The sequence below is a fragment of the Sturnus vulgaris genome, chromosome 3 (genome assembly GCF_052056855.1).
Source record: "Sturnus vulgaris isolate bStuVul1 chromosome 3, bStuVul1.hap1, whole genome shotgun sequence".
Classification (NCBI taxonomy): Eukaryota; Metazoa; Chordata; class Aves; order Passeriformes; family Sturnidae; genus Sturnus; species Sturnus vulgaris.
Genome location: NC_142245.1, coordinates 70,939,287 through 70,958,966, shown reverse-complemented (window position 1 = coordinate 70,958,966; position 19,680 = coordinate 70,939,287). Strand labels below are relative to the sequence as shown.

Below are 19,680 nucleotides of genomic sequence, written 5' to 3'. Positions count from 1 at the left end.
CATATCAGTGAAAATCCTAGTGAGCTAAATTCTTTAACAATCAGGTTCTCAATGATTTGTTATTACACCTTGTTTATTAAAGTATGACACAAAGATTTTCTGGCATAACTTCAAGTGGCAAAATAGATACCAGAGTCTCACAGCATGGACCCATAGAAGCAGTATTAATGGATGATTACTTCTGGAATTTTGGGTAGTAATACTTCTCCAGTAGTTTTTTGTTTCTTTCTTTGTTTTTTTTTTTAAGAAAGTCACATTTAACAGGAAAGGAAACCAAGCCTCTCCATTATCCAGTTAGGACTCTCCAGCCTTTCTGACAAATGTCCAAGTTAGCACATTTTAGACAGCATAGGCATATTTTGTCAGAACTTGTGGGGAATGCTGACTCAGGATAAGGCAAAACCCACAAGGCATTGAACAAATTGTGAAATGCCTTGTGTGGAAAAATTACTTCCTGATCCCTGCAGTAGCTGCCAGTGCTTTGAAGCATGGTCTTTGAATGTCTGCACTGGGGTTCTGCCTGTAAGATAATAATATTTAGCTTCTAAATGTAATTTGTAATATCTACAATTATATATATATCCATATACTGTGAACTCCTATTCTGAGAGATACTGAGTAGTGCCTGTGTAGCTGAATACTGTAGTGAATTTCGAACACATTAAGCTATTTGAGCTGACTGAGATGCAAACTGTAAACGGATAGTGAAAAGGGCTATAACTCCATAATTTTGGGAGCATTTTTGTGGCTTTATTAACCTGAGGCTTTATAAGCAATGTAGACTTTTAACAGCATATTTGACTGTCTCAAAATATATTAGGTTAATATCAAGTCTACCCCCGAGTGTTTTGACATAATCCCAGGAAAATGACTTTTGATGAAAACTGCATTGATGAAAATTAGCCACAAAATCCATTTCCATAAAGTAGGCTGAATGGTCAGTTCTATATCAAAAGTGCCTTTGTGTTTGGGAATCAAAGATATTTCCCATGGTAGGAATATCTTGGAGCCCTGCAGACAGGTAAACCCAGTCCTCCTTCTACAGAAACTCAGAATGGTTCTGGCAGAGACCCAAAGACTCTTGGATACATCCATCCCCATAGGGTTCAGCACATCCAAATTTCTAAAAGCAGTGCAGTTATACCACTGGAAGACAGAGGAGACATCTGGAGTGGTTTGATTTTACCCCTCATTTTTATTCCTGTTACAGACCACTTTTGGCTATTTGGCAGAATAATAATGCAGCAGGGTTGAACATGTGCCAATTTAATTTCCGCACAGTTTTAAAGCCACATTTTTGAAGGTGGGCAAAGGCACAGGTACAAGAAATGAAGGGTACAAATGTACCACAGAATAGATCTGTACCTGTTACAGGACATAACCCATGCTAATCTACAGAAATGTATTTGAAAGTCCTGTTTGTTTAGGTTAACACCAAAACTTGTTTTTGCCAAGTGCTTACAGCCAAAGGACAGTGAGTTCCTGGGATGTGCAATCCAGTGCATGGTGGCATTTCAGTTGGCTAGTGTATAGATAGCATTGCTGAGGGTTTATTCCTTTAGGTAGAAGATGTCCAAATAGATCCAAAATTAGAAGTTTTTCTCCGCTGCCTTGCATAGCAAGGTTAAGAAAAAAACAGTGACAATTTAAATAAATCAGATGTTTTTGCTGAAGATTATACTGTCATTTTCTCCAATTATTCCTGACATTTCACCCATTCATATTGTGATCTGAGTTAATAATGGAAGAAAACTCAGCTCTTGTTGCCTTGTTTATTCTTTGTTCTCAAGGAGATAAGCTGTTTATAAAGATAACTTATTTGTTATTTAAATCACTTTTACAGAATTTGTTTGTTTCCTTGTTTGAGTTTCTAAATATATTGCAACAATTGTGTTGCATCTTTGAGATGTCTATTCAATTCACTATGATTCGTACTGGAATTCATTCCTAAATGGGCACAGGTGTTGATAGCTATAATATGCTGGAATGAGTCAAAACCAATAAATGCCCAATAGAGGAAAGATGAAAGAAAATGCACTGAAAACATCTCTTTTAGGATGTGATAAATAGGCACTTTAATTCACTACTTAATTAGGTATATAGCGCTAAAGATGTGTCTGGAGCAACTACGTATTTTAAACAGCTGAACATGTTAGAGTGTAACTTCAATCACTGCTAATATTTTCAAGATCATAAACATTATTTTTAGAATTAGCAATACTATTCAGGATATAATAAACTTTTGTTCGCAAGCTGTTCCATAGTTCCCCAAAGCAACATTTTCCAATATTTTCCTAAAAAAACCCCTTCATTTATAGTCTGTGAAAACTACTTGCTCACTTTCTGATGTTGCACAGAAATTTAATGTTAGAATGAGATATAGGAATTCTGATGTTGCAAAACCAAAAGTCAGTTTAAGCACTTCCTTAGCGCTTTACCAACAGCAGACACTTTGTAAACTATTTCTTGCACAATGCACTCTGCAAGGAACATCTCCTGAAGCCTCATCCTGACATTTGGGTGCATTTCTAATGGGAATGACAGGCCAGCCAATGAGTGAGTGTTATGGTTAATGATTCCTGAGTGCCAGTGCCCTTCCCTTGGAGTGCAGGCTTTTTCCTTTGTGCCTTTCTGTCAAAAGAACTTTGTAGTTGCAGTGGAGGTGCTTGGATAAGGCAGTCAGGTACCTACCAAAGGAGGAAGGTGGTCAGCATTCTCCTCAGGTGCTCTCAGGAATCTCATGTAGGTATTTGAACTGATACCAAAGACAAGGTTAACTGTATGCTAGGCAGACACTGAGACTAAATCAGCCTCTAAGGTTTGAATTATCTCCAGAGAAATCTGCTTTTATGTTAACATATCTTGTTGCTTTTTAAATATATGTTCATAGACATAAAAATTATACTGATAGATATAAAACTGATGCTGCTGATGTACAGATAGGTTGTAACTCTGGCCAGGGATATTTGTCCTTAATATTTTATGCTTCATGTTTTTAGAGAAAAAAACAAATAACACGAGATAGAAATTATCAACAAATGATAATTCAGTTGCCAAAATTTCCTGATGAGAGCTGTGGCACCCAATACAGGCATGGTGCAGCACAATACAAATTACAGACCCAGAGAATAGTTAGATTGGAAGGGACCTCTGGAGATCATCTAGTCCATGGCAAGGTCACCTAGATTAGGTGACACAGGAGCACGTTCAGGTGAGTTTTGAATGTGTCCAGGAAGGGAGAGCCCATGACCTTGCTGGGGAGCCTATTCCAGTGCTCCACCACCATCAGTATAAAGAAGCTCTACATTGTGTTGAGGTGGATGAGGAAGTTGTTTGGAAACTGGAGTGCATGGGTAGGGCAGTAAGGTGTTGTGTGCAGCTCCGGGTGGGTCTGGAAAGTGGATTTGTACCCAGTGGCTGAAGTGGCTGTGTAGGGAGTGTGGTCCTGGGGCAGGCAGGCAGGTGGGCTCCTCAGGGGCTCCCCCACTGCCTGCGGCACAGTTTAGAGGGAAAGGGAGGGGGAAGGAGCCAGGGACCAGCAAAGGACTTGGGGGTACTGGTTGACAGTGGCTCAATATGAGCCATCTGTGCCCAGGTGGCCAAGAGGGACACTGGCGTGCTGGCCTGGATCAGCAATAGTGTGGCCAGCAGGGCCAGGGCAGGGATTGTCTCCTTGTACTCAGCACTGGTGATGCTGCACCTCAAATCCTGTGCTCAGTTCTGGGCTTCTCACCTCAAGGACGACATTGAGGGGCTGGAGCAAGTCCAGAGAAGGGCAGTGAAGCTCGTGAAGGGTCTGGAGCACAAGTCCTGTAAGGACCAGCTGAGGGATCTGGGTTGTTTAGCCTGGAGCAAAGGAGGCTCAGGGCTGACCTTATTGCTCTCTACAGCCACGTGAAAGGAGGTTTTAGCCAGGTAAGGTTTGGCCTCTTCTCCCGTGCAACCAGTGGAAGGATGAGAAGACACAGCTTCAAGCGGTGCCAGGAGTTTAGGTTGGACATGAGGAGGAATTTCTCCACAAGAAAGGGTGATTAGACATTGCAATGTGCTGCCCAGGGAGACGGTGGAGTCACCGTCCCTGGAGGTTTTTAAGAAAGACTGGACGTGGCACTTAGTGCCATGGTCTAGTCGACACTGTGGTGTTAGGTCACAGGTTGCACTCGATGGTCTCAGAGAGTTTTTTCTAATCTAATCAATCCTGTGATTCCGTGACCCTGTGATTCAAGGCGGGAGCGGATCGCCCAGCACCGACCGTGCCCCGGCTCCCTCACAGCCCCGCGGGACTCCATTTCCCAGCGCGCCCCGCGCCCTCGCCGCCACGCCGGGAAGATGGCAGCCCTTGTGTCGCCCTTGGCTACTGCGCGCTGCCTGCTGCGGGCTCTGGGGTGCCGCGCCCGGCTGCTCCCGCCGCACAGAGGTCAGTGCCACCGCCGCGGCTCTTCGGGGCTCGCTAGGCCTGGGCAGGCGACAGCTGCCGGGGCACCGCGCAGGAAGGGCACCGAGGAGCGGCCGCAGGAGCCGGTGCGTGCCTCCCCTCCCCGTCGTGCCGCGGGTCTGTCCCCGGCGGAGGGGAGGTGGGTGGCGGTGCCAGGCGGGGCACTCGGCAGCTGCCGGGACACGCACAGGCCCCGTCGCTCTGCCATGACCTGCCTCTATCCTAGCAAGTTATCCAAGCCCCGGCCTGGTCTTGTACGCGACCCAGCCCCGGAGGGGACCCGTCTGCCGGCGTGGCACCGAGAGTCAGCCCCGGTCCCCCTGGGGACCCGCGGCTTCCCGAGTTAGTGATGCCGCTTTCCCGCTGGGAAGTAAGGCCTCGGTGCGCTGCTTGGAGCCTTGCGGCTGCACCGGGCGCTCGGTGCCAACGCCTTGGTCGGGCTCAGAGACTGTTCCCCCTCAAGGACCGTCCGGTGTTTAACGAACGACAGCTGTGCTCTGTCTTCGCAGCCTTGCTTTGAAAGTCTCTTCAGTGCAAACGTTTACGGGGTTTTGTTAACTTGAGGCTTAGGTTAGGAGCAGAGGTCTTTTTTCTTTAGTGAGAGCTCTTCGTCCTCTGCCAGTCTGGCCAAAGTGTGAGAATTCAGCTGGTGATGGGTGGGTCCTAGGACTGATAAATGTTCGCATCCACACATTATGTGGTGATTGTAAAATATTTAGACATCTTAAGAAAAATAGACAAGCACTCCAGGTAGTACAGTAGTTGCATGTGTTTTATTTGATACTGTCTAACACTTGGACTCTATGTAGGTTGTTTTTTATAACCAACATTCTAGCATCTAGAAAAAGTTGTCAGAGCAATCCAATGGCTTTAAGGCAGTTTGCCAGCTTCCGTGTTAATGGGAAGGTAGTCCTTGCATATGTTGTTTGAGGAAACCGGACTGCAGAGATGGGCTGCCGTCATGGAATTCATTTATAATCTTGGTTTTACGATCACTGGTTTACAGTATTTTCTTTGTTTTTATGATATATTTTCCTCAGTTTTGTACCTTTTCCTTAATTTAGGAAAGGCATGACAAATATTTTCTGTGTAAAGTTCCAATTTCACTGATACGCTTCTCTTGTCTTTCTCTACTCTTACCTATGGGTCAGGTTGTTAAAGAGGGTGTGCATGGAAAAAGTACAAGTAATCTTCTAGCAGAATAATGTATCAGGCATGTATGCAAAAAATAAAATTCTAGTTCCAACTCATGTTTCTCTAGAAGATCAAATACTGTATCATATGTCTCCCTGAATGAATGGCCTTGAGTGATTCATCTAAGGTCAGATTGTGAGACAAAGATGCAAATCCTTGTCCTTATGTTTTAGCTGCAAGCTGCTTCTTTTGGTTTGAGCTACTAATTTCAGCAAGTGTGAGGCTTTTATGAATTTTGCATTACATTGGCCTAACATGTTCAACTCATGCAGATAACTTAGTGTATGTATGCCCCCTTCCCTACCCCCCAATATGGTTGGTTAGATTTTGATTTTTTAAGCTTTCTGTTAAGCACTGGAAAGTAAATAATTTTTTCAGATCACCTCCTCTTACATTCTTGTCATTAATCATAGTGCAATTATTTTGAAAGGAGCATTTGTTTATTATGGGACTAGAAACATTTTTAGCTTTATACCTAGCACATGATCTCTTTCCCAAGAAGCTTACATGACAAGTCTTTGTTCTTCTGCAGGTTTATTCATGTGCTTAACATTAACATATGTGTTTAATTTATCCAAATCCTTGTACATCATGGGGCAGTTTACCTGTTTGAGACTGATTCTGCAAAACTTGCATATATATTTAATAAAAGATGAGACAAGAGGACATTATTATTGTTTACAGGTATTAGCATGAAAAAGTAATTTCTGATCTTTTGCTACCTTTGCTCCTATTTTCACACATGAAAATAACTTTTGGAGCTACAAGACCATACCATTGCCCTTCCTCCTCACTATGGTGTCATCTAAGAAGGAAAGATTTTGCATAAGTTCTGTTACCAGCTTAATCTTGAGTTTAGGAAGGTCTCTCATCAACAGGCAGATGGTGGTATCAAAGTGCCCTCTGACTTCCAAGTCGTCTTTTTCTGTCCTGGCAATTGTGTTTCATAGGCAGTTTTAACAGCTTTACACTAAGAATTTCAAAGTTTGAAGCAGTTTGGCTTCATTGTGACCCAGACTAATATTCTGAACTTCAGCTTGGATTACTGAAAACATGACAGGTTTTAAATGCTGTTTCTGTTACTTTTTTTTCCCCTCTCTCTACACAAATTTCAGGGTTCAAAGTTTCAGGTGAAAAGCTCTCAAGGCAGATTGCACTGGCAGGGCAGTAATGAAACGGATGTGATCCTTGTACCTTGCATTAGCACCAACTTAGTAGAATCTATTCCAGCTTCTGGATCATGATTGTCAGCAAAGGTGGTGCTTGGGTGATTTTTGGGGTACTTAATTTTGGTGCAGTTGTAACCTACATGAGTTTGGTTTAGATGCAGTTCTTGTACAACTGTTGGTTGGAAATATTCTTTATTTTTAAGACAAACAGCAATTGACCGTTACAGCAAAGAAGGAAGGAGAAAGTTAATTCTCTACCTCGTACCTGGTTACCCTTCTGTGCTCTCAGCCTCTTGGCTGCTGTCGGGACCAGTTTTGGCATGCCACAACTCAATTTCCATTTCAGTTTGTCTTGCATAAATAACTCTAGTGTCTGCCTCAGAAGTGACTGTTGCTTTCATAAGCTGTATCATTGAAACTCACATGCCTTTTTCTGTGTCATCTCAGACATCAGTTCTAAGTAGTAGAAACACTCAACAACGCACTGATCAGTTTTCCAATTTGCTGCTTTCTTCCAGAGCAGAAAGTTCCTGGAGTTAAGAACACTTTTTATATTTTTATGTAATTACATTATAAATTATGTAATTTATGTAATTTAGGCATTAATTATCTTTGCAGTGGTAAATGAATGTCAGTTTCCTGAATATGTCTTAAGTCCCCCACTTGAAAGAAATTTCTTTATAATTCCAGATTGGCATTTTTTAAAATAAGTTTTATTTGCCTTGTTGGGATTTCTCCCTACGATTTCTTTCTTTTTTGGGGTGTATCACGGTAGGTCTTCACTGCAGCTGTGTTTGTGATCCTTGTATGTGCAAGCAGAAAGGCAAATGCAAAGACCTAATTATACAGTATGAAATAAAGTGAGATTATACTTACATATGTATGTTTTGGGAACAGGAATTTAGGAAAAAAGTTGCAGCTTGGTGTCAAATCTAAAGAAGCAGGGAACGTCAGGTTAAATGTGGTAGCATCCAACACTGCCCACCCTGAAGGTGGGAAAGGTAGGCTGTGGAAAACCATATGTCTAGTTTTACACGGTTTTATGTAAAACTAAGTGAACAGTGAATTGATGTTGTGCTTTTCTATAGTTGTATCTAGAACAGAGGTATAGAGGACGTTTTTTCTGTCTGTGACACTTGAAGACTTCAGAAGGGAGCTAATAAAAATTGAGTTGCAGTTTCTGTAATTTTTTCTGTGTGTGACACTTGAATACTTCAGAAGGGAACTAATAAAAATTGAGTTGCAGTTTCTATAAGACAAAGATTAGATATTGAAACAGTAAGAAAGAAATGAAAACCCCTATTTTGCAACGTGGAGAAGAGGGCTGTAGGACTACAGTTAGTGCACTGAATCACAGGTGATTCCTGCAGTTGAGTGATAGATTTTGCAATCTGTTCCACAAAATGCAGGTTAGAATGGAGGGTGCACATTTTTTACTGTCTCTAAGAATATTTTCTCACTTGTATAGCTACCTTCTGTTGACTTATCTCTAAAACCCCCACATGCTCTTCAGTAGTGCCTGCCTTTTTTTTGCAGCTACAGGTGTGAATTTTTCACTTAACCAGTTACTACGTGTCTCCTGGTAGTGTACTATAGTGTACTCCCATCATATTTCAATCCCAGTGTTCAGTAATATTATTTCAGGAGAACAGTGAGTGATTTGTGCCACGACACCCTCTGTGGCGATTTGGGCATAGTCTCCACCTCTGTCACGTGTTAATGATTAGTATTTTCTCCCACTCCCAGGATGGTTAGCTGAGCACATGTAATCTGAGACAAGCCTCATGCTTCTGAGCAGTCCTACTTGTGTGCTTTGTCCATGGCCAGGAAGGTCATGAGCCACAAACCCTTTCTTACCCCTAAATCAGCGTATTTTTATTTTCTTCTATCCTGTGGTAAGCAATAGGAACTTGAGAATTTACAGGTATAAGGGGGCACACTGGATTTTTTGTGGCCGTCAACTTCAATGTTTTGCAAGGGCACAGATAGTTCAGAGGTATGGATCACAGCACTGAGGTTGACTTTTTTTGAGAGTGGAATAGTGGAAGACAAGATGAAAAAGTTTTGAGAGATTACCTGAACAACCTGGTCTAGTGGAAGGTGTCCCTGCCCATGGCAAGAGTGCTGGATCTCGGTGATACTTCAGCTCCCTTCCAGCCCAAGCCATTCTGTAATTGTGTGATATTTGCCTTTCCCCTTCCTTTCAGAGGTAGGTCAGAGGTAGGTTTTGCTGACCTGTTCCTGACAGATTTTTGTTAAACTTATTTTTAAAATTCATCCCACGTTGTTGGAAGTTTTACGGCTTCTAGACTATTAATCTATTTCACAACCTTAATTACAGTTATTAAGTAATCTGTATAAATACCATTTCCTTTCATTTTCTCAGTACTCTGTATGTATCTGGAGACAGCTATATCTTCTCTACAGGTTTTACTCACATTTTTGCAATAACAGACTTTGAACTCAACTTTATGTGATCTCTTTAGATAGGGATGAGCTAATTACTCTTAATTCAAAGAAGCAGCTCAGTTCCTCCAGGAATAAGAGAATTTGGTGCAATTATTTGCTGCAGATACAGGGACTGTCTTTTTATGGAGAAACTGTTACTTGCAGTAAGTAAATGTAATTTGATCTAATATTCTGTCTTTCTTATAACTAGTTAAAACTCCTTTTGGGCTTTTTATGGCATCTTTGTGTGTTGTGAGTCATATTTTAAAAAACAGTCCTTTAAATCACCATTTACTTTGCCATTTGGTTCATTCTTCTAATAACAAATGATGTGAAAATTGAAAAGTATCTTCCAGGTCAGACTATACCAGTGTTGAATAGAACAGGGTTTTTTTTCCCCATGTGTATTTATATTGGAGCACTTGTGTGTATTTTATTTTAGTTATTTTTTTATGATATTTTCTCACTGTCATTTTGTGATCCTTTGGATCCTTTTGGATCCTTTATTGCAGAGGTACCCTTTAGCTGATCATTCCCCATCTCCTAAGTTAGTTGTTTCCTCTAAATAACATGCTTTGTCCCTGTTGAATTGCATCCTATTTGTATTAGATTATTTGTCCAGTTTGTCAGAATTTACTTGTCTTCCAGAGTGTCTGCAGCCCTCTCCTTGTTTTCTGTTATTTGTGTTCCCAGTCCGTGTACTTTATTTTGCCATGTAGGGCATGGATGGAAATTGAGGGTTGCACCAAGATGAGATCCTGAACCCTCTATGAAACTCTACTGCAGATATGCACCTAATTTAACTGTAGTAATTATTTACTACATATCCTTTTTCCAGCCCTTTTGTACTTGCTTAAAAGTACTTTCACTTGCAACTTTCTTTCCTACTTTATAGATGGCAATGCTATGTGCAGTTAACGTTCTTTTCCTTTACCCATTAAGAAATCATGTTTTTCTTTATTATCCTTAACCTGTTAAATAACACTGGAAGCAGAGAAGACATTTAACAGCTTTCCAGTGTATGCCATTTTTTCTGAAATTACTGATTTGGCAAGCCTTCTTTGTAAATCTTGTGTGTTCTTTCCTTTCCTAGTTATGTCTTGTTTTATGTCTAGCAATTCTGACTTGGTTTTTCGTTGTTTTTTTTAGATGTCTTGTTTCTGACAGTATTCCTACCTGGTCTTGTCCCTGTCTCTTCTAGGCAGAAGATAATGCCAACAGATCAGGCTGCAGCATTGCAGGCCTTCACAGCTCTACCTTGCTTAGTGTGGTGTTTGAGTCTTTCAGTTTCCTTGCAGAACTCCTGGTTTGGTCTGTTGTTTGTTGACTTTTAAATATTTTCTGAAGTTTTACCTAAAGGATTATCTATTTAGAGATTTTTTAATTTTTAAATGGTTTAACCCAAATTTGGGGAAAAAAAAGGTAAAAACATCCCTTGCAACAGCTCATCCAAATCTTACCTGCTTTCTAGCTGGACTTCTTAGAATGTGTGCTTGTTAATAAAATAAAGGAATGTTAAAACATACTTCTAGAGTAAAGTTGGAAATTGAGTTAAAGAAAAATGAAGGGGTAACCAGTGGTTATATAGGTAAGTTGTGTATATATGTCTTTGTGTAAAGTGTTAGGAATATGTGTTGTTTATAAGGAGATGTTTTTAAAAACTTCTCTATTAATTGGCTACTTTTATTTTTACAGCCTACACATCTCAGGCAGATGAGAAGACAGGCCCTGGTACTCCTACAGATGCTCATGCCAGAGCCTTACTGGTTTGCAATGGACCTTTAGAACATTATGACTTTTTGATTAAGGAGGAAGAGCTGAAGAATGATGAGCAGCAAAGAAGAGTTGTGCAACACCTGCAGAAATTGCATGAGAGCCTTAAAGGCTACAGTATTGATTCAAAAAATGTTCTTTCAAAGGTGAGATTTATAATGATAAAAATATTTTTGCATTTATATTTGCTCATAAGAATGTGTTTAAAATGCATAAATTTCTGTCAAGAGCACAAGTCTTATTTTTGCAAATTCATCTTTCCAGATAGATCAGTCTTCATGTTTCAATCTCTCTTCTTTCCTTTTTGGTTTGTACAATCCAGTGGCATTCCAGAAGTAACCAAATTAAATATTAGTGAAATAATTCTGTAAGAAAATCTGATATGGTTTTAGTTATGTCCACTGCCTACCTTTCCAAAAATGTCATTTGGCTATAGGAGAGAGGGGCCTAAACCAGATTTTAATTCTCAAGCACTGGTATTATACCAGTGTGTTTGGATTACATAAACTGAACACTGATGTCTTGTGTTCTAACAGATATTCTACAAATAATTCCACATTGTAATATGTACCGAACATGACTTTTAAAACCGATTCTTCTCCATGTTGCTAGTTTCCAGGTGAGGTAAGGAAAGAAAGCCTATGTATAATCTGCACCCTTGTTGTGTTTTTTGGGGGCATCATAATTTCTTTTCAAAGGATTTATGAAAGTTTAGACATATCCCTGTTGCACACTGCCTTAACAATCATAGTGCTGTTAGCCTGCTGTTGCATCTCTGTAACTTTTCTGTGAAGCTCTTGATGCAATGTTTTCTAGACTCACTTTGACAGTACTTTTACATTTCTTGTTTTCATGCTGGTATTCTCAGATTACTGCTCTGGTGGCCTTGCACCTGCAAATATTGATAGCACTGGTATGGCACGTTCTCATGGGAAGCAACTAGAACTGTTGTGGGAATTCCCTCTTCAGCATTCCTTGCCTCTTGTTTTGTAGAGCTGAGTTTATATCTCAGAAAACCAAATGTAGCGCCCAGCAAAGCAGATAAGATATTTAATTCCTTGCTAAATACTGGGCAGTCATGGATGTGCACAAAAGTTGAATGCCAATGAATGCGCCTCATTTGCACCTGATTAATGTATTCCAGTCAGCACAGTTGTAAGCTGTGGTCAGAGGAAACAGCTAGAGTGGGGTGTTTGACTAAGTCTGATTATAAAAGTGTAGTGCTGGGGAAAAAGCATGGCAAAATATACACTGCTGTCTCATGTGTATTTTTCCTGGCTGCACTGGAGAGACCTCCCTGTCCCTGGGAGAAGGGAAACTATCAGCGTTTTCCCCAGCTAGACTCTGAGTGTTTTTCTTTTGATTTCTCTCCTTCTCTTGCACCACTTTTGTTTCTTTTTTCTTCAGAAGTAACTTTAACATTTATGGTCAATAAATGTCCTTTGCAGTCCTTGCTAACAAATCTCCATGTCAGTGTTTTTAAGCATTCATTACGCAACACTCCTCATCTCATGGGCATAAATCTAAATATGCTACTCTATTAGTTACCTAACCATAGCAGATTGTTCTCTTACCTGGCACAAATACTGTCTTTTGTTTGCAGGGCAAGACTAAATGATGTAGCATGAGATCAGGGGAGCCAAAGCCTCGAGGGCTCAAGTGCCTTTAAATGGCTTGTGCTGTCCTCTGGCCTTCAGGCACCAAATAATAAGTTAACCCTTCTAAGGCTCTTGTGATGGGTATTAGCTTTAAGGTGTGAGAAAGTAGAGAAGAGAACAAGTGTAACACCTGTAAATGGGGCTGTTTCAAATAGGCAAGAGTAGCAGGGTGCGGAGCATTGGGACACACACCTGCCTATCAGTCTGCTTGCAACATCCCCTGAATGCCTTAAACTTGGATGTGTAGCTGGAGAACACTTATTTGCCATGGAAATGCCATAAGTGTCCTCCTGATGGAAGGAAGCACACTAAGCACCTAGGAAAGAGCTTTTTATTAAAAAGAAACATGAATGGGAAATAATTCTATGAAGTAAAAGTCAGGCACTCTGGAAGAAAACTCAAATACGTGAAGCAAAGTCCTAAGGCAAGATTGTTCCTAAAGGGCAATAAATGTGTCTTTGGAAGTTCTGTTCTGGAAGCAGTTGACCCCATCATCCTTTTGGGTCCCTTTCAAATCAGCTTTAAACAGGGTGTTTGGCCATGTGACCCCCCTGAAATCCCTGCCAATCCAAATCAGTCAATGATTCTCACTCTGATGTGGGAATTGGAGCCACATAATGGTTTGGGCTATGTTTGTGCCTTCTCTGGCAGTTGGGTCAGGTCATCACATTACTTACCTTTTTATTTTAGGGATTTCTTTTACTTAGAATTATTAAAAATGTACAAGCAGTGTAAAAATTGTATGTTAATTTTCAAACAGTTATTCGTGTTGTGTGTGGGTGTATGCTTGTGGATTCATGTTGTCTTGATGGATTTGTGGGCTAACTCCTGAGTCTAAACCAGTCCCCTGATTCAGTCTGTGCAAGTACCAAATGAAAAATAGACACTTCCTTTTTTCAAAATGTTTATTTCTTATCTTTGGTATACAGAGCAGTGTGGCAGCATGACGGCATGGTAACTTCCTTTGTGTAAGTCTAAGGAGACCAAGCTAGATTCAGCTTGCCAAACTACTTCTTTAATTTGAATCTTAAGCTGCTGACCAGTATCTTGTGTCTTGTGAGGATCCTGAATGTGAAAAGCAGTTGGGTTAGGTGATCATCTTTGCTGTTGGTATAACAATCTTTTAACTTGCCTATCTCAGAATTGTCTTACTGTACCTGGACTGTATATGAAGTCATTCAAAAGGGAGCCAATTATCAGATTTGCTCCTTTTATTTTTTTCTTTTTTTTTTGAACATGATACCCAAAAGATAACCTGGAAATAAATCCACATAGACTGATGTCTATAGAGCAGGTATTTGTTTATTGCAGCACTGATGAGGGGGATATCTCCACCTAACTCATCCACCTTTGTTAAGTATTGCTTAGAATCACTGTGTCACTATAACATCATCATGTATGTGCTGGAATTAATTTACATAGCATGATCTCATGGTTATTCAATAGTTCTTTTGCACTGTGCTTGTGCCCCCCCACTTTGGGAGTTGTTGGGGGTCTTTGATGAAGGCTCCCAAGGTCTTCCTCACATCTGAACTTTGCAACGTTGTCTTTAGAGCACATGCAGTTATGGTGTTCCTTGGTTTGTCTGGTCTTAAACAGCCTAAATTCTTTGTTTTGTGGCTAATTGGCTTTGCACTTGCCAATTTTTCATTAGTACTGTGCTTATCTATCTCTAAAGCTATCTACCTGGCAAGTTTTTTTTTCTTTTTTTTGTCTATTCAGCATTAAGCAACTAGTTAACCATATGCTAGCCATTACATTGTATAACAAGTTATTTATATCAGGTTTATAGGTATAAAAAGCTAAAATTCAGGTTATATAGATATCTTATAATTCAAGCTATATAAGCACCTTGTAACTTTGATCTAAATTATATAGGGATCAGACATTGATGCCAGAATTTATTAACTTTCATTTTTTAGAAAAAAATGTTATGACAAAGGCATTGGCCTTACTGTCAAACCTGAGGATCAGTAGGCTAGAGCATTTTGATCTTTTCTGGCAAGATGTTTTGGACATTTGAATATTTAGTTCTAAAAGCTCTGCCCTGGAGAATAATTTTGAGAGCTGACTTGTGTTAACTGGAGTGCTCCAAATCATTGTTAGTTGTTAGAGCAGGTGTCATGGCTTTGTAGATCAAGCATTATGTGGGCTTGTTATTTTCTGATTCTTTGATTGGGAAGTGTGAATAGGGAAGAAAGCTTGTATTACAGAGAACAAATACAAATACCAACCTTATTCTGTTTAGGAAGTATGATGCTGCTGTGTCTCTATGTAACTGACCTAATTGCAGTAAAGCCAGACTGACACTTTCTTACTTAAATGCCGTTTTTTACTTGAGAATGTGTTTTTCACTACTTCCTTTAAATTATTCCACTTCTTCATTTAGCATTTCTTTAATTTTAAACCAACTCTTAAAAATTGTTATATAGTTCACTGATGGAACTAATGAGTCAGTGGGACACAGCTGAAGAACTACTTGCTATGGGGTTAAGTGTTGCAGTTTGAAGTTTTTCTTCCAGAGTTTGATATTTCTATGGAAATCTTAGGATTGGAAACCACGCTGAGCACTATAATGCCGTGCCATACATCAAAACCCCAGAAAAGCAGATCAGTGACTTTTGCATGAATCTGTCAAAGTCTGCTAGCTTGTGTAATTAAATGAAATCATGACTCAGGGAGAAGAAGTCACAACAGCTTTGTTCCTCTTTTGCTATCTTTGAAGAAGCAATTTGCCAGTTCCAACAGAGCTCTTTATGAGATAAAATGAAGCCAAACAGATGATAGTTTAAATTCTAGTGCAGGCCAGGTTTTGCTTCAGCAAAGTTGCAATCAAAATCTTAATGAAGGCTTCCCCAGAATAAGTCACAAATGTGACTAGGTAGTTGTTAAAATCATAGGCTTATCATATGTTTGCATCTGTTGAGGAGTTTCCTAAGTAAGCAAAGTACTTGGTTTTCTATTCTCGACTTCCAGTGTAGTGGTGCTGCTGCAGACTTAATTCAGTTGAAGCTAAGGTTTTTCATGTCAGGAAGAGCTGGTGCTGAGTACTGCTGTCTGGAGTTGGCCTGGGTTGAATAGGATTTGTGCAGGGTTATGGGTGGAATTCATTCATATGACCAGCAGAAGGCTTCTCCAGGAAATACTAATGATGCAGGTAAATCCTGTATTTGTGAATAGCTCATTGTCATTCTCCTCTCATGGAGGCCAGGTACTTTGTAACTTTGAACACTGTCATGTTTTTATGATAAAACCCTTGGATTTCCTTTCTGTTTTGCACTAAGTGAGTTTTAATAGAAATTAAACAAATTGATGTATTTTAAATTAATTAAAGATGTATTTTGAAAGAATGAAATACTGTATCCATTATACTTAGTATTTTTTTAGGTTGACTTCTAGCTTTTTTCAGGAGGTTTCTAGCAACTTGAATAGCCCACTTTTAGTATGAAATCTTCTGTATGGAGAAGAAATTAATCTACTGGCAGCTTTTTCAAAATAAAAAAAATAGTAGTGCTTGGCATTTCAAGTGTACTCATTTTTCTTGGCTCTGTCATTGAAGAGAATGTGGTTGAGAGGCTGCAGTGAAGGAAAAGAGGCAGTGGAAGAGGAGCCTCTCTCTACCAGCCTCTTCTGTAGTCTGATATTCCTTATTTTATTGCCTGATTTCTTCTGTGATAAAATTGCCAAAGCCTCTTCCAAAACAGCAGAAACTATTCCAGAAATAGAAACTTCTTACACTTCTGAGCTGTTGCAAGAATGGTCTGCTTTGGTTTTAGCTTTGTTCTTCTTTTGTCACTTTTTCTCTAAATAGTTTTATTCACTACAAATGGCAAAAATAGGATTAGGGAGCAAATATTTATATCACATACAATAGAGGCCTTTCAGGGTTTTTTTTGGCCTCTGTGTTACCTCACAGGCCAAACCTTTCTGAAATGAGTAGTCTGGGGCACACACACACACAGACACGCCAGACACCAGCCATTTTCTTCATGATAATAAAACTATTTTGTTATGATGTAGGTTTTTTGGGGCACCAGCTTAGAATGAATCTCAGGGTAAAAAACAATTTGTCTTGCTGCCAACCAAGTAGGCTTCTGTTTTTCAAAATTACTCCTCAGATTTGAACAAGGACTTTGATCTTCAACTTGGTGAAAGTGTGGCCTTGTGTGTTGAGATATTTTGAGGTCCTCTGAATTGAAGTTCAAGGCTGTAAGAGTTTGCATAGACATTTGAGATCTCCAGCTTTTCAAAATAATACCAATTGGGACATCTTAAGAGTTGTTGAGTTGCTGTACTAATGACTTGAAATAAGCTCAACTATAAGTGAGGTCATGTTTTGAAAAGAGGTATGAACAATAGTAAACACCATTCAAGACCTTGAAAATGTCTTCAGCTACAACAGCAGCCAAAAAGGAGGCCTGAAAGAGTGGGAGAAAGAGGCAATTTTGTTAGCATTTAGAAAAAAATCTGCTCTTGGGAGACTTGTTTCTTGAATTTTGCATATTTTAATTAACCATCTCAGTATTGCCATGCATTTGCACTTAAAAGTTTTTCCAATCAGGGTATAAATACTCCCAGGAAATGAGTTGCTTGCTTCTGGTGTCTGAGCAGGGAAGAAGGTGGGAAGACATTGCATGTTACTAGTTTCCCCTTCAAACTCAAATTTTGTGCATCACTGAATATCTTTGGGTTAGTACCTTTTAAATACTAAGTTTAACATCCTTAAATCTTACCATTGATGCCAAAGAAAACATATTGTCAACAAATTTGACACTATTATGCTGAGACCCCAAATGTACCTCAGGATAATATGGAAGTGAGCAAGGAGAAGTCATTAATTTAGTTAATCTTTCTACATTTCATACTTTTCTCCCTTTCCTGCCTGAAATAAAGCAGACTGTCCTTATTTTAGGGTGCCTGGAGGATTTTCTGTGTTAGACCTCCCCCCTCCTTTTTGCAGAGTGTATGTTTGCATAGAACAAAGATCAGTCTTCTGCTTTCTTTTCCCCCACCTACCATTGACTGCTTGCTGTGATTTAAATGGAATCAAGAATGTTAATGGGATTTTATTAGCAATCTAAGGGAAGTTTCCCTTTTTCTTAGACAACTTCCAGACTTCAGAAGATGCATTACAATAACTAAAACAAACAAACAAAAAATCTGTTTTATGGTCATGAAAAATAGCTTGAGACTGGTAGGATGTCTTGAGTTTTCAGTATCAAAAAAAAATTCTACTAATAAAGTTTTGCTTTTTTGAAATGAAATGTATATTAAGAAAAAAACAAACCAAAACAACCAAAGAATATAAAAACAAATTCTTAGAGTTGTACAGTATCTGACAGGAATGAGGAAATCATTATCCTAAAGCTGTCAATAGTGTGATGTTTAGAAGTATATGTAAAATACTTCCTACAAACTTCTTTAATTGCTGAAACAGGACAAGAAGTTTTCTGACATGAGATTTGTTTTTGGAGATGATCAGCTTCAGCAAATATCTTTGGATCTGCCACAGTATCCATCCTTTTCAGCAATCAGATATTGCTCAAAAATTGCTCTCTTCAAAGGGAAACTAATTTCATTTTTTAGATCAACTTTTAAGGAGCCCAAGCTATTATATTTGTTTTCTTTAGTCAAAACAAAAGTCCATTTTTCTGTCATATGTTATCTGGAAATAAGTATGTCTAAATAGATAAATATTAAGGTAGTTAAATGTAATGAAGAAAAGCTTTATAATGAAAATATTGGTATAAAAATGTAGGCATTATTATTTGTTCTGCTTATATAATCTTTGCAAAAACAGGTAAAGCTGTACTCTACATGTTGATTTGTTTTTCTAGCTTTGTGTCACTTCTTGTGAAACTGCAAATTACATTAATACAGCCTTCCTGTATCATAAATTGAATGTGATAGTCTTTTATATTGTTAAAATGATTGTTGGTAATCTAAAACTAAACCCAGAGAAATTATTTTGAAAATGTCTCATTTGGATTTTTGTCTGTTTCTCCTTTTCTCCTTCAACTTTGAGCATCAGTAGTTTAATTGAGCACAAGATCTTAAAAACACTGAAAAATATTCAACAATTCAATTGTCTTACAATGCTTTCAAAGTACTAGCAAGTAGTTGCAGCTTTGTCAATTAATGGAATAGTTTCCAAACATCTGAAACCCTTTCCAGCCACAGATTGATGATACAAATTTTTGATTACTCTATTAATAGAGATCTAAATTAAATCTAAAGGGGCTCTTGTGTAAGAGCCATGCTTGCATATTTTCTGAGTGAGCTGGTACTATAGAATCGAGATATTACCCTTCTACTTTTTGGTCATGCATTTTCTTTCATATTTAATTAGTGTTTTGTACAGACCCCTCTATTTCTTTAACATGGCACTGTATTTTGAAAAAGTGCTTTAGATTCAAGTTGTTTAGCAATTACCCAGCTCCAAATGAGACCACAGGGTTGCAATTTTAATTTTCCTCTGTGTTGGCTCAGCCCATAGAGCTCTGAAAGTGGAGCACTTTAAAATAAGCGAATACTCTTCTGCAGTGTTTTTTGTGGATGTCAATTCAGTTTCATGGATTTGATTGAATTTTGTTCAGATCTCCAGTTTTTTAGAAACTGTTTCGTATTTGAATTATACTTGGAAGTGGCTGTGCACAGTACTGGGGGGAAGGGAAAGAGGGCTATTTCAAATTGAAAGTCTTAGCACTACTGTAAGTTTTTCCATAAAAATATATACTTGAGTAAAATAGATATCAGATGTCATAATATATGTCCTGAATAATATTAAGAAATCTAAAATTTTTTAGCAATATTCATTCCAGGTGAAAGTGACTCACTTGAAAAAATGGTTAATAAAAAACATACTTTTAAAGTATATTTTTATATGTTTTTATATTTACACATATACAGACACATGCATATGTATATAGATACATATTTTTACTCTGATTCCATTGATTTTAATAATGTTAAACCAGAGATGATTTTGTGTTTAATATTCAAA

At 38.9% G+C, this 19,680-nt stretch overlaps 1 protein-coding gene across 1 annotated transcript in view; it reads left to right on the top strand.

Annotated features, from left to right (window-relative positions):
• Positions 1-4,327: 4,327 nt before the first annotated feature.
• The window catches only part of AFG1L (AFG1 like ATPase), a 65,844-nt gene continuing 50,491 nt past the window's right edge, over positions 4,328-19,680 (top strand). Inside the window, exons 1-2 of the mRNA XM_014887885.2 lie at positions 4,328-4,417; positions 10,942-11,165. Of these exons, the coding sequence (XP_014743371.2) occupies positions 4,330-4,417; positions 10,942-11,165 (312 nt within the window). The 5' untranslated portion in view covers positions 4,328-4,329. The remainder of the gene's footprint in view (positions 4,418-10,941; positions 11,166-19,680) is intronic.